The sequence below is a fragment of the Schistocerca piceifrons genome, chromosome 10 (genome assembly GCF_021461385.2).
Source record: "Schistocerca piceifrons isolate TAMUIC-IGC-003096 chromosome 10, iqSchPice1.1, whole genome shotgun sequence".
Classification (NCBI taxonomy): Eukaryota; Metazoa; Arthropoda; class Insecta; order Orthoptera; family Acrididae; genus Schistocerca; species Schistocerca piceifrons.
Window position 1 is genome coordinate 138,448,772 of NC_060147.1, and position 12,813 is coordinate 138,461,584.

Sequence of the window (12,813 nt, forward strand, 5' to 3'; positions counted from 1 at the left end):
CTCTCCAAAAGGTTAAGCACTTTACAATTATGGCTCTGAGTCGAGTTGTCCAATAATTATACTACTCTTATTGTCACGATCTCTATTGTGGACCAGTCGTGAGCACTTCTGATTGGGATCTGGTGACTGGTGATGTTCCTCAGATTTCACGTGTCTCTATATTCGTAAAGTGGCTCGTTCCTCTAAGTCGGCAGTGGATCTAGTTTAACTGTAGGGAAATAGCCGTCTCTGAGCTGTGCCAATATCGAGGACGTGGAACGTCTCATTCCACGAATGACACATTACACCTCAGTGTGACAACTTTTTCGTTAAAATTTTTTAAATAGGACCTATTCTTCTTGTTTGTAAGTCAGATTCCCATCTTGTCAGATAATTTTACTTTTGTTGTGAAGTATCCTCGAGTGCCACTGGGGTTATACTTTGCCGAACTCCATCATTTTCTGCCAGTATAATTGTGCCGAAAAGAGCACGACATCTTCTAGAAAGCAGAACTGTGGGGAAATGTGCAGAGGGTAGTCTTCACAATCGGAGGTAAGATTAATACGAGGTTTCTACTCTCTACATCTTTTGTGTGTTTGCGATTGTTATTTTTAAAGGGAGTGTTGTTACCTGTTATTGGCTAATGCTCGTCAGTTTGTCATAAGAGTTACTTGATAATCCAATTTTGTTCTGAATTTTTAATTTTGCCTACATATAAAAGTATCCACCCAGTTTATTCGTACAATTTTACGTAAAGAACTGACACATTTTTTCATTCGCCCAGCACAGATGGGGGTGCAGATGGGACTGTGACACACATAAAATATTGTCACGTAGAAGAAGGTGTAAGTAGATGAATGACGAACACTAACTTCACTTAACAAAAGTGTATTCAGCACTTGCACATACAAGAGCGCAGAGCGAACTGCCTCCGGCCAGAACACATTCGGTATATATACAGTTACAGAACATTCCAGTACAATGATTCTTGACATTTGTGGATACTTCCAGTATGTACTCGAACCGAATGTAGAAATTAAAATCTTACAGTTCAGGTGAGTTTTGAACTCACGACCCTCCGTGCAACAGTTTAGTATCATAACCACTACACCACGGTGAATGTGCCACTCAGCTTCTTCTCCCTCTTTAAGAGAACAGCGTCTCGGTGTTACGTCCTGGTCCGGGAACAAGTCACCGGTCCTGCGTACTCCGACTCCCGATGACTGATGCTTGCCCTGGCAGTGATCTTAGAACTTCTTTTGCCTCTACGCTCTTTGTCACCTTTCCGCCTGTTGCCTGTCGCTGGGGCTTCGGATTTACCCTGGGTGGCAGGATCCTTGTAGGGCTTCATTCAAAGGACGTAGACCTTACCTCTGATCTTTCGTCGTCTCGCGTCGGGGTCGAAATCTTCGACATCGTAAGTAACATCAGACAACTGTGTTACACCGTATAAGGTCCAAAGTAGCACCTGAGGAGCTTCTCTGAGAGACCAACCTTCTGAAGATGAGTGAAGATTCAGACGAGGTCACCAGGCCTGTAGACAACAGGGCAGTGGCTCGCGTCATACCTTCGGCAATCGTTTTCTTGAGCCTGCAGCGTGCAGAGTCGAGCTAACTGAAGAGCCTCCTCAGCTCTGGTGAACACCTGGCCAATGTAGCCGTCGTCCACGTCATCGGGATGTAACGGAAACACAGTGTCCGTCGTCGTAGTCGCCTCACGCCCTTGCACCAGGAAAAATTGCGTACATCCCGTGGTGTCTTGTTTGGCAGTGTTGTAGGCAAATGTCATGAAAGATAGCACCTTATCCCAGTTGTTCTGCTCAACATTGACGAACATTGATAGCATGTCGGCCAAGGTCTTATTAAGGCATTCAGTAAGCCCGTTAGTTTGCAGATGGTAGGCATTCGTCATGTGATGAGCACTGTTGCACTGACTGCTTATCTCTGTGACAAGATTCGATTGAAAAACTTTCCCTCGATTCGTAATTAATGACCTTGGGGCACCGCGTTTTAATACAATGTCTTCCACAATGAATTTGGCTACCTTGGATGCTTCGGCTGTTTTCACGGCTTTTGTAATGGCATAGTGTGTCAGATAATCAGTGCAAACAACAATCCATCTATTGCCACTAGCAGACGTTGGAAATTGTGCGAAGAGGTTATTCCCAACACGCTGGAAAGGCGTTTCTGCTGGTGGAATTGGTATGAGTCGACCAAGTGGTTTCTGAGGAACTGCCTTTCTCCACTGGCACTCTCTACAGTGCGACACATAGTGACGGACACTCCTAAATAAACCTGGCCAGAAAAATCTCTTGCGGATCCTATCATGTATTTCTTAATAAATCCTAAATGTCTGGCCTCAGGTGTGTCATGGAATTTCTGTAAAACATCTAAGTGCATGTGTTTAGGAATCACTGGTAGCCACCTCTTTCCAAACGGATCAAAGTTTTTCTTGCAAAGTAATCCATTAACTACCTTAAATTGTCCTTTCACTTCCTCTTGACTGATTTAAGACAAGCATAGTTTGAGATATCTTGGCGTCCTTCTTCTGCTCAGCAGAGATATCCTGGAGTGCAGCGAGACCGTCACTATCTTCATCACTGACTTGATGGTCTTGCACAGGGTTTCTTGAGAGACAGTCGGTATCGTGGTGTTTTCTTCCACTTTTGTACACTACGGTAATATCATATTCTTGAAGACGTAGTGCCCACCTGGCGAGTCGCCCTGTTGGATCCTTAAGACCTGTCAACCAAACAAGTGAATGATGGTCTGTAACAACTGTGAATGGCCTTCCATAGAGGTACTGTCGAAATTTGCACACGGCCCAGATCACAGCTTGACATTCTCTTTCTGTAGTCGAGTAGTTTCTCTTGGCTTTTGTAAGTGTCGTAGAAGCATAGGCTGTAACCTTCTCTTTTCCATCCAAAATTTGCACCAGGACAGCCCCGATCCCATACCCACTGGCATCTGTGTGTAGTTCTGTAGGCGCTCTCTCATCATACAGACCAAGTACAGGGTCAGTCGTCAGAGCTTTTCGCAGCACATCGAAAGAGCACCACCTCAGATAAATTTAGCATTGACTTTTAACAACTCTTGGAGCGGCCAGGCTTTGACGCACAAGTCTTTGATAAAATGACAGTAATAAGAACATAATCCGAGGAAGCTTCTCAGATCTCTAATACTTTTAGGAATAGGAAATTCTATTGTAGATCTCACCTTTTGTGGGTCTGGCCACACACTTTCGTTTGACACAAGTGTCCAAGTATTTTGATTTCTTTTGCTCCAAAGAGACACTTTCTTGAATTAAGTTTCAGTCTGCCTTGTTGGAAACGTTTAAGAACGACCCTCAGTCTTTTTACGTGTTCATCAAATGTCTCTGAGAATGCTATAATGTCATCTAAATATCAAAGACACACGGTCAACTTCAGGTGACTTACAAGATTACCCATCATCTGTTCAAAAGTTGCTGGTGCATTACACAAACCAAACGGCATTACCTTAAACTCATACAGGCTCTCTGGGCTGATGAATGCAGTTTTCTCACGATCAGCTCTCGTCTACTTCAATTTGCCAGTATCTTGAGTGCAGACCCAGGCGAAGTTACGTTCCTACAGTGGTGCATGAGGAACCTGTTTGGGCACTGAGGAAGACTTGACGTCTGGAGGACCCAGGATAACCGACCAGTATGTTTCCATTGAGGACGACCGGGACACGTGGTGCACTATTGTCGAGAAAGGCGGTGGATATTTGACGGTGCCTGCGCCAGAAGACAGCAGACCGATCTTAGCCGACGCCAACTCTGGGATGACGAAGATGAACAAGAAGATGTCGGTGCAGGACGAAGTAGGTCACCATCGCCGCAAGCTAGCTGCTGGAGAGGACGCTCCCCAACGTGCCGATCGAGGTCTCCGTCACCGTTTTAAAGCTCGAGCCGATCACCTAGCCGTCGCAACCTGGAAAACTAAAGGGTGCGACCTGCCTCGGAGCTGAGACCGGCTAAAAAGAAAAACCCTACGTCGTCGAACACTATAAAAATGATAGGAAACTATGTCGATATCTTCACGGATGGCCGCTGGCCCGAGCTCTCGTGGACTCTGGAGCATCATATTCAGTCATTTCGGAGAAGTACCGTCGCCCGGTGCAGAAAACTGTATTCGTCGACAACAGAACATCTCTGCTGAATGTGGCTAATGGGAAATATGTAAAACCTACAGGAAGATGTGTCATTCGTGTGGGTATAAGTGGCCGTACACAGCCCTTAGAATTCATCGTCTTGTAAGAGTGTAGTCATGACGTCATTCTCGGATGGGACTCTTTGAAAGCTTCTCAGGCAATTATAGATTGTGGTCGCTTGAAGATTATGCTACACGAGATGAGATACTGTGGACAGGAAGATGCGCATCAGAGTGTGTGGAGGCTGTGTGTGCTGGATGAAGTGATCATTCCTGCAGTCTGCGCTAGAAAGGTAACTGGCACGTGTCATGCCGTGCAACCCGTGGACCGTGACTGTGCTGCTCAGCTTCTTCTGCAACAATGTGGACACATCCCTCTAGGGGAAGCATATTCAAAACTACACACTGCAAAAAAAGAAAAAAAAGCCCTCCTGCTACATTTACAGACGTTAAAATAATATAACTAGCTTTGTTATGGATATCAAATAAAGGAAAATCGAGGGTTTAATAATGACAATATTATGTAAAGGATAGAGTGCTAATCACCATATAGTGCTGAGTCGCAGACAGGCACAACAAAAAGACTACTAAACACTAAAGCTTAGGCCTTCTTCTGGACACACACACACACACACACACACACACACACACACACACACATACACACATACATGAGACCACTGTCTCTGGCTGCTGGGGCCAGACTCTTAAGCTGCATTTGGATGAATGTGTACATATATGTTGTCTATTTCAGAAGAAGATCTAAGTTCATGTTTTAGTAATCTTTTTATTGTACCTGTCTGAAACTCAACATTTTCCTTACAGGTATATTAGGTGTGACAAAAGTGGAAAGAGGCAGCTTAGCCTGTGTTATTGAACAACTATTTTTTGTGTCACATTGGTGCGTGAAGTTTTTTGGCTTCGAATTATACTCGATGCCAGTACGAAATTTTATAAAAATTGATTGCCTGTGCAACAGTGGGCAAGCAGCTCAGAAGAATATATGTGTGGAGGAGGTAGGGACTGGGAAACAGTCCTCCCCCCTATCTCTCTTCTGCCCTGCAACAGCCCAGGTATGGGATCACGGGTCATCTAAAAAATACTGCGTTACCAGTGTTCTCGATTGTCAGTCTTGTTGTGTCATTGTTAACTGATTATGGCCTCAGTTTCTTCTGTTTTTTATTTACAACTGCGGTGCTAAAGAGGAAAACTGTAGTGAAATGTGAATGTACTTATCAGAACCACATTAAAAGCAAGAAATGGGTAAGAAAACCCTTCTATTGGATATGTTTTAAGCGAATAAAATGAAATGTGCATTGTAAAGGGAAAAAAAAAAGATTAACCAATGCTCTGAAGAAGCGAGACAATGTAATATATTTACATCGGCCAGACCTCTTCGTGATAATCATAGCTACAATTTTCAGGTTGTCGAGTCATGAAAATGTTTCTAAATCAGCACGCACTATCCCATGTAGACCACATTGCTGGAGTCACAGTCACATACGTGTTACGTGCGTTCTTCTCAGCCGCAGACAGTAGAGGTGTGTTCCCGCACCGTGCCGAAATGCAAATACGGCAGGTCTGTTGTGAAGACCGACAGAAAACTACACTTAGAAGTATTTTGTTCAGAGCAGAAATATTTTGCTCAGAGCAGAAATAAATGCAGACATTTGGGCAGTACAAATTTAGTAGCTACACAGATTTTCAGAATCTGTCTTACTCGTTTTGTCAGATCTCGTACAAAATATTTTACGGTGGAGTGCAAGAACCCTTCTGTAGTGAACTGGACTGAGCTGATTTATTCTGACAAAACTTGGCAGAGCGTGAGTACACGGTTAGAGATGTACTGATATGCTGTGACAACTAATTCCTATTGGAAGCGGTCTCATTTATTTTCTGTCGTACTTTGTACCTAGCAAGTTTGTAGTTATTCATCTTTTCTGTTGTAAACAGCTAAAACTTTTAAAACACTTAAAGAGCAAATGTACTTTTAAGTATGGTAAAAAAATTAAAAAATTGCGAAAACAATAAACTTTTCTGTAGATTTAGATAATAATGATACGTGCCTGTTGTAAGTTATTTTCATTGTTCTGATATTGCTGAATTTTTAGTTTTCAAGAATTGTGACATAAAAACATGTTTATAAAAATATATTACTTAATAGTCTGATGTCTGTAATCGTAAATGAAACTTCTATGTATAGGGTATTACATCATAGTATTTAAGCTCAGCCTTCACTAATTAATTATTTTTTTTTGTGTTTTCTTGCAACTGTCCTGTGTAGCAGGAGTACCTGCTACGTACTGAGCATTATCAATTTGCAGAAAACTACCAAATGTTGATAGGTGCTTTGTATTTCATTGCAACTACAAAATGTTACAGGGTGTACAACTTTGCGTCTGCCATTTGGCGACAGCGGTAAGTAGCGGTTGAAAGAAACAGATCGCAGACGTCAGGCAGTTAGCTTGGACCTCAGTCAACTTAACCTCATTGAAACATTAGTCGATTTTTGTTTGCATCGTAAAGTTGTTCTCGATTGAAAATCTCAGTTTAAGAGCCTAATTAACGTCATTTGTGGGAGTTGTTACTGTTCTGTTTCACCTTGAAGAAAACAGTAGCTGAGTCTCATCGAATGCTTTTAAGTACGTAGGGTAAGGACACTATTAGTGAAAGAACGTGTCGTGAGTGGTTTCAACGCTTCAAGAACGGTGATTTTAACGTCGTAGACTAGCGTAGTGGTGGTGGAAGAGAGAATGTTTTCGAAGATGCGGAAGTGGAGACATTGCTGAGTGAAGACTCGCATCAAACTCGAGAAGATTATTGAAAACGTCTCAAGGCTATGGGCATGGGTCACGTGTGAGCTGTAAGCGAGAGACGTTGAACGGTGTTTGTGAACAGTTGCTTCAGAGGCAAAAACGGAAGGGATTTCTGCATCACATCGTGACCGGGGACGAAAAATGGGTTCGTTACGATAACCGTAAACGCAAAAAATTATGGGGATATCCCGGCCATGCTTCCATGTCAACAGCCAGACAGAATATTCACATCTCCTAGATCGTGCTCTGCATTTGGTGGGACCAGCTTGGCGTCGTGTACTATGAGGTGTTAAAACCGAGTGAAACAATCACAGGAGCTTGTTATTGAGCGCAGTTAATGCGTTTGAGCAGAGCATTAAAAGACAAACGGCCGCAGTATAGCTAGAGGCACAATAAAGTGATTTTGCAGCATGACAACGCTCGACTCCACATTGCAAAAGAGGTGAAAACGTACTTCGAACCGTTAAAATGAGAAGCCCTACCCAACCCACTGTATTCTCCAGACATTGCTCCCTCTGAGTATCACCTTTTTAGATTAATGGCACTTGGCCTGGCTGACCAGCACTTCCGATCTTATGAAGAAGTCACAAATTGGATCGATTCATGGATCGCTTCAAAATGTGAACAATTTTTTTGACGCGGGATTCGTACACTGCCCAAAAGATGGGAGAAATTAGGGGCCAGCAATGGAAAATACTTTGAGTGATACATGTGTAACCAATTTGTTTCATTAAAGCCTCAAATGTTGGGGGGAAAAAATGGTGGAAGCAAGGTTGTATACCTTGTAGTTGAACCACATGCATAGTTGGGAGTTTCTTTAAAGTAATAAATTGAACACAGAAATTGAAAATTTATTTTGCCAAAATAATCAAGTCCTTAGTACCCACATATTATTGCTTCTTCTTCCTGTTCTTCTTCTTCTTCTTCTTGATTTCTAAGGAACTGAAAAGATCCTCTGCCAATCTGACATGTTGCCCTAAGTACTTCTGTTTTAATTTCATTTAGCCATGTACTGTGGGCCTCCCCCTTCGATCTTTTACCAAATGACTTCTCCCCAAATATTCTTAAAACCACTTGATTCTTTTTCATTCTCATCAAGTGCTGTACTCATCGAAGTCTTTTGAAATTTAGAAAAAGAATTGATTCTGTTTACAAATGTCGACAAAATAATAACAATGTATCGCACAGATAAGTGTATCGCACAATCAACAGAATGAAAAGATGTTTTAATTACAAATTTAAGGTCATAAGGGATAAGAATGGCAGTATGATTATTCAGCCAAGCAAAATTTTACCAACAAATGAGGAATATTTAAACCATCTACTGAATTGTTCTGATCCAGAATCACCAATTACAAACTCCAATAATGACCAAATTCCAGAATCCTGGTATGGTGAGGTAGTGGGAAGATAGACACCTAAAAAAGGACAAGGCTGAGACACTAAAGTATGGAGGATAAACACTGCATAGATGTTTGTTTCACCTGATACAGGTAATCTGGAAAACTGAGACTATACTAACAGAATGGAAAGAATGACTAATAGTCATGGCATGAGAGAGAGAGAGAGAGAGAGAGAGAGAGAGAGAGAGAGAGAGACTTCAGAAACTCCAGGGGAATATAGTCAGTAGTCAGTTAACACAGTCTGTAAAATTATGATTGAGGATTTTTAAACTGTAATGGTTCTCGCTTTGCCGGGCTCGGCTTAACAAACATGGGCCAAAGGCTTCGGGGCTCGTGACAACTGAGCTGCGAAGTGAGAACACTAATGGGGCATGTGTGAAGAAAAGCTGGAGGGGGTGCCTTCTGTGCTTGCCCCTCCAGCCATCAATTTTCCTGCTCTCTAGTATAGTCCAAAGTTTCATACCTTTCAATAATCGATACCTTAGCCAGTTACTTTTCAGTGCTCATTATGCAGTATAATTAACTATGTACAGTACAGGGCTAAGTGAGAAAGTAGGAAGGCTACGAACCCAAACGTTTATGATTCGGTCCTTGATGGGTCTGACTATTTTTTCAAACATTTACCATTTGCTTCAAATCTGGCAGTGATTTGTACACTGGACAGCCGAAACATTATGACCACTGCCCACTGTGAGGTCGTATGCTGCCTGGTGGTATTGCGGGCTCATGATGTGCTACAAAAAGGTCCTAAGTGCAGCAGAGACAGATGAGGGGTCACTCTAGTGAATATATGGGCTACAATGGAAAAATCCACTGAGCGACTTTGTCAAAGGACAGATTATTGTTATGCAAAGCCTACGAATGAGTGTATCGAACACGGTGAAGCTGGTCGAATGTTCACATAAAGAGGTAGGAGGACAGAGAAAGTATGACTAGGTGGTAAGGGGTCGGATGTCCACGACTCTTCACAGAACATTGGGTTTGGAGGCTTATCTGCTCTGTAAAGTATGCTAGGTGGTGGTGTGTGGCATCTCTGTTGAAAGAGCGCAATGCTGATGCACACAAGTGTTTTGGAGCACACCGTTCATTGTACATTGTCGAACGTGGAGCTCCGCATCAGACACCCCTACACGTTCACGTGTTGACCCAGCGACTTCATCAATTACTATTGCAGTGGGCACGGGACCGTCGGGATTCGACTGTCGATCGATGGAAACCTGTTGGCTGTTTGGGTGAATCACATTTTTGCTATACTAGGTCATTTGTCGTCTCCACAAATGCCACCATTGAGGAAACGGCAGCTCAAAATGTGCAGTGCGCTGGTGAAATCAGTATTATGCTATGGGAAACATTCTGATTCGTTTGCACGGGACCTGTGGTAGTAATTGAAGACACACTGACACCTGCAAACTACAGTGGTGTCATCTTTCAGCAGTATAATTGTACTCGTCTCGGAGCCAGAACCGTGTTACGGTTTTTTGAGGAGCATTATAGTGGACTCACGTCGATGTCTCAGTGACCAAATTCACCCGATGTAAATCCTGCGGTACCCGTCGGGGTTACTATCGCGTATTCAAATCGGCGGCCCGTTACTTGTGGGACTCAGATGACCTGTGTGTAGACATCTAATGCCACAAACCCACCAACAAACTGTTGTATCCATTATACACAGAATCCGTGATGTATTTTGTTTCAAAGACAGGAAAAACAGCTATTAAACAGGTGGTCGTAGTGATTTGGGCCGTCAGTGTATATGTGAAAAATGCCAACTTGCACTGTAGTTTGGGCTTTACATTACAATTTACAGTCTGTTTATGACTGATTGATAGACTCAGGTTGGAGGAAGGTGAGGATGTATCACTGTGCCCAGGAAGGCTCTATGAATTTCAGACTCAGAATGGCTTTAGTTCAGCCTTATACTAAGTAATGAGAAAATTAAAAATAGAGAAATATAATTTTCAGGCCATTTTAGGTGTGTTCTGCTATATCCTTAATAGAAGTAATAAACTGAGTAGTTAGCTACAAAATAAGTGACACGTCACATTGCCCTCTAGGCTCAAAACAGTACATTTATGCTCGCAGGTTTGTACACGGAACGTGTGACGCCGAGGCTGACCTCGTAACGTACCAGCAGAGGAAAGAGAGCCAGCCGGACTACGAGTACGTCTGCCCCATCTGCAAGAGCCTTACTCAGCCTGGTCGCACCCTGCTGCCCAAAGCTCGCAAAGACAGTAAGTAAACCCCAGTCTCGAACGTAATGCACATCTCGAGTTCCTGCGTAATGTTTATTTGGAAGGTCTGTGAGCCCCGACAAAATTATATTCCCAAATACACAACTTTATGGTTATTTCATTATTTGATTCAGAGGTGCAAGTCTGAGGCTTCTGTTTGTGTCAGGTTATTTTGCTGCTACGTTACCAACAAGAATGTTGCATTTCATTTGTTTATATTATGTTAACAGATCAATAAAAATATGGAGGAGCATCAGAAAGTAGTGTACAATAATTTTTTTCTCCTCCGGAATTGCAGCGGGAATGTTGAAATTTGACGACGATACAGTTCAAAGTTTGCACTTCGGAAGGTATTTTGCTTTCGTGTGCAGCTCTAGTGAGAGAAGCCTGAACTGAGAAACAAACGTGGTGCCGTGGTACCATCTGCAGCTTGTGAAGAGCAGTGATCTGTAGTTCGATATTTGTGGGCTGTTGTGTATAAACTGAGTGAAACTCACAGGGACGTGTATGAGGGTGACTGTGTGGACTGTAGTAACGTCTCCAGGTGATGTGCACTCTTCTGAAAGGTCTGTGTTAATCTTAGTGATTTGTCGAGGTCCTGGCAGCTGGTAACAGCTGTAACACTGCAGAATGTCGGAGTCACTGAGGCAGCAGTTTCCGACGACCGGCACGCGCAGCTGTGAACCTTACCGCAACAGTTCGACATTACCTACAGTGCGGTGAACGGTACTGTTCGTGAGAAGTTGAAATTTCGTAAAGTTAGTGCTCCCCCGACAACAACAGAGGCCGGCAAATGATGGCGAGATCCGATCACTCGGCACATTACGCCACAGGAGAGCACAACTTTCTGAAAGGAATCGTCACTTGTGACGAGTCGTGGGCGTACTGCTACACATCCGAAACTGGGTAGTCCTTTGTGGAGTCTAAACGTGCTGGTTTCCCAGTACAAAAAAAATTCAAAGTGATCCAGTGTGCTAGGAAAGTGCTCGTGACAATGTTCTGGGATATGCACGGTGTGTTATTGGTGGACTTTCCTGAACATGGGATCACTTTGAATGCTGCAGCTTACATTAAAACTTCAGTTAAGATGAAATGTGTCCCGTTCCTCGTGACAAGTGCCACAACATTAATGCTGACAGTGTCAGACTTCTTCTTTCGTGACAATGTTCGCCCCCACTTCACTGCTCCTGTTCGTGAGAAAATAGGCAGATTTGGGCGGGAGGTGCTCCAGCATCCACCGTACAATCTTGACCTTACACTGTCTGACTGTCATCTGTTTGGTCCCGTGAAGATATTCCTGCCCGGCCAACGCTTTATGACAGTTGAGGAAGTGAAATTGACAGTCTGCAGATGGCTGTACTGTGACCAGACTTCTACAAACAGGATGTACTGAAACTGGTACCACGGTGGGAGAAATGTGTTGAGAATGTTGGTGACTATGTAGAAAAGTAGATAAAAGATGAAAGTCCATTTGTGATTTTTTGTTTTGTTTTGTTACCTATTAAATGGTTTCCTAATAAAGTTATTGTGCATTACTTTCTTGTCTTCCCTTGTACGAGTGATGCACACATTGGTTAAATCATCAAGTTGGATGACATCAGTGTCAGCACCAGAAACTTTTTCAAATCAATATGGTGATACATACAAGTACCACTCACAGTCTGTCCATTATGCACACACACACACACACACACACACACACACACACACACACACACTCACACTCACTGACTCCCTCGAGTTGCTTTTGATATGATGATGCATCCAGTCAATCTGTACATAATGTTTCTAAATTCAGTTTGTGTTTTTCATATGGTTAATTTAGCCTGAAGGCCGGTTTCTCCACATTTCACCACATCTTCACAGAAATGGGACTGTCTCATATAGTGCAGGTTGTGCATATGTGCAAACCATGTTTATAATTTATAGGTTGAACAAAATTGACATGAAGGTAGACAAAATTGACTAAACGTGTGACTGTGATGGGAGAGCAATCACAAGAATAATGTTTTGTTTGGTTGTATAATTTTAACACATGAAATTTAAATGTTACTGGTAGTTTCTATAACATGTCTTATACCTCTGTTGATTTGCAGTTTATGGTTACACAAGTTCTTGCTGTTTGAAAAATGTAGTTGTTGGCCAGCAAGTAGGTTGCTGTTAAATGTCTACAATAAACAGTTACATTCTTTGAGGCTGTCATGAATAAATCC

At 42.7% G+C, this 12,813-nt stretch overlaps 1 protein-coding gene across 1 annotated transcript in view; it reads left to right on the plus strand.

Annotated features, from left to right (window-relative positions):
- LOC124718777 (histone-lysine N-methyltransferase 2C-like) overlaps positions 1-12,813 on the plus strand; it is a 434,091-nt gene that overhangs the window by 39,678 nt on the left and 381,600 nt on the right. Inside the window, exon 10 of the mRNA XM_047244388.1 lies at positions 10,452-10,600. Coding sequence (XP_047100344.1) covers positions 10,452-10,600 — 149 coding nt within the window. The remainder of the gene's footprint in view (positions 1-10,451; positions 10,601-12,813) is intronic.